Genomic DNA, 1,656 nt, shown 5'->3' on the forward strand with positions numbered 1-1,656 from the left:
GGTTGTAAAGGGAGTTTTCAGTTATCTTCACCTTTGGTTCCTCTGTACAACTGATGATAGAGCATTTAGTGTTTTTATCTCTTTGTTGTTACTGTTTAAGTTCAGTCTATTGTGCATTTGTCAACTCAACACAATCTGAATAAAAACTGAACAGTAAAAGTTAATTTAGTAGAGTAAAAACTAAACATTGTACAATACAAAGATAATGAATAGCTGTTTAAACACCAGCAAACTGGCTAAAAGACATTTCTCAGTGTTTCTATAACTTATTTTGTCAGAGAAAAGGGAAACAAGATGTCCCTCGAAACTTCTCACACCACAAATGCATGGTTCACTTCCTTTTTATACATAATTAGCATATCTTAAACACTTTAAACACACAACTTCTGTTTCCATCCAGGCTCACTTACTGTTACTGGGTGTATTTACTGTATGTCATCATACGGTAAATACATGTTAAAGCTTCTGCTTTTTTCTTTTAGGCATGCTATTAATTTTTGCAAAACCAATAAATTTTCTGTTGCTTTGCACAGCTGGCTGCATTCACCAATCCACACAGCAGGTGAATCCACTTGGCTAAGAGGTGAGTGGTTAAGAGGTGGCCATTTGGGGGCCAGCCTTAGTAGTATGCGGCCTATTTCCTTCAAACAAATCATTTTATGCAAGTTGGGTTTGGCTGCTGAAATCCCATCATTACTGATTATCTGTTGCAGATTTTTCTTTCTCTCCGTTATATTTTATTTTGTCTCTTGTCTGTGTCTATTAACACTTCACTTTTTCAATGTGTGTACCAGATTACAGTGTGTACCAGAGGAATTCACTGTATTGATGATTTCCTCTCACAGTCTGTACCCTGTTTGATGCTAAAGAAAAAGAAATAATGATTAACTTTTCATCTATTTGTGACTTAAAAAATATCAAGCAAATCGTCTTTCAACTCTGTGATAGTTTGTGATGATTTAATGTGTATTTCTTTATGGAATTTAACTCCTTGACACTTCTGAAAATGGACCCATACTGTTGGTTCTGTCTCCTGCATCGGAGTATGTAATGAGACTGGGATTTTGTGCAATTCTTGCAAGGTCATAAATTACATATTGTTATAATTACACAAAATCTGTTCCAAACCCTAAACAGTCCCTGACTACTAGGACCTCCAAGCCTGTGGTCAGCTCTTGCATTGGGCGGGTGCAGAACAGAGAGTGACGCATTTGAAGGCAGAACTACATTGCTGAGAGAATATAGAAGTTTCTGGTTTGCAAGTGAAGACGGAAAAGAGGGAGCATTAAATATGAAAGTCGGTCACACTTTGAGCTGCTTCATCTTCGTCAGTGAGTAAATCTTCCTATTTCTCAGATTTTCTCTGTGTTAGTTGTTTTCTTTTTTTATTTGGAGTTCATTGGTAAATTTTGCTCATTGTTGAACAGTTTCCATCTCTCTCCTGTGGTTAAGCATGTTGTTCAGATTCAAAAATACACTTACACTGCAGTTTACTGAAAACACATTAACTCCTTAATATAAACCTGTGTGGAATTTACACAAGCATCTTTTAACACAACCACAGTTTGCAGCTTATTTTTGTTAGTTTCCTCCCACTTTGCTCCCTAGAAATAATCTTTATAATATATGAAGATGTTTTTCTTCCATACTATTTCA

The 1,656-nt window shown here is 35.9% G+C and overlaps 1 protein-coding gene and 1 long non-coding RNA gene across 2 annotated transcripts in view; both read left to right on the forward strand.

Moving 5' to 3' along the window:
* Nucleotides 1–1,206, forward strand: part of LOC102192648 (uncharacterized) — a 2,540-nt gene extending 1,334 nt beyond the window's left edge. The window contains exons 2-3 of the long non-coding RNA XR_312108.2: nucleotides 534–583; nucleotides 1,138–1,206. This is a non-coding gene — a long non-coding RNA (uncharacterized LOC102192648). The remainder of the gene's footprint in view (nucleotides 1–533; nucleotides 584–1,137) is intronic.
* Nucleotides 1,207–1,215: 9 nt separating this feature from the next.
* LOC102204162 (pancreatic secretory granule membrane major glycoprotein GP2-like) overlaps nucleotides 1,216–1,656 on the forward strand; it is a 2,783-nt gene continuing 2,342 nt past the window's right edge. Inside the window, exon 1 of the mRNA XM_005748004.1 lies at nucleotides 1,216–1,331. Within this exon, the coding sequence (XP_005748061.1) occupies nucleotides 1,292–1,331 (40 nt within the window). The 5' untranslated portion in view covers nucleotides 1,216–1,291. The remainder of the gene's footprint in view (nucleotides 1,332–1,656) is intronic.

The sequence above is a fragment of the Pundamilia nyererei genome, unplaced genomic scaffold (genome assembly GCF_000239375.1).
Source record: "Pundamilia nyererei isolate P.nyererei 1_Seehausen unplaced genomic scaffold, PunNye1.0 scaffold00210, whole genome shotgun sequence".
Taxonomy (NCBI): Eukaryota; Metazoa; Chordata; class Actinopteri; order Cichliformes; family Cichlidae; genus Pundamilia; species Pundamilia nyererei.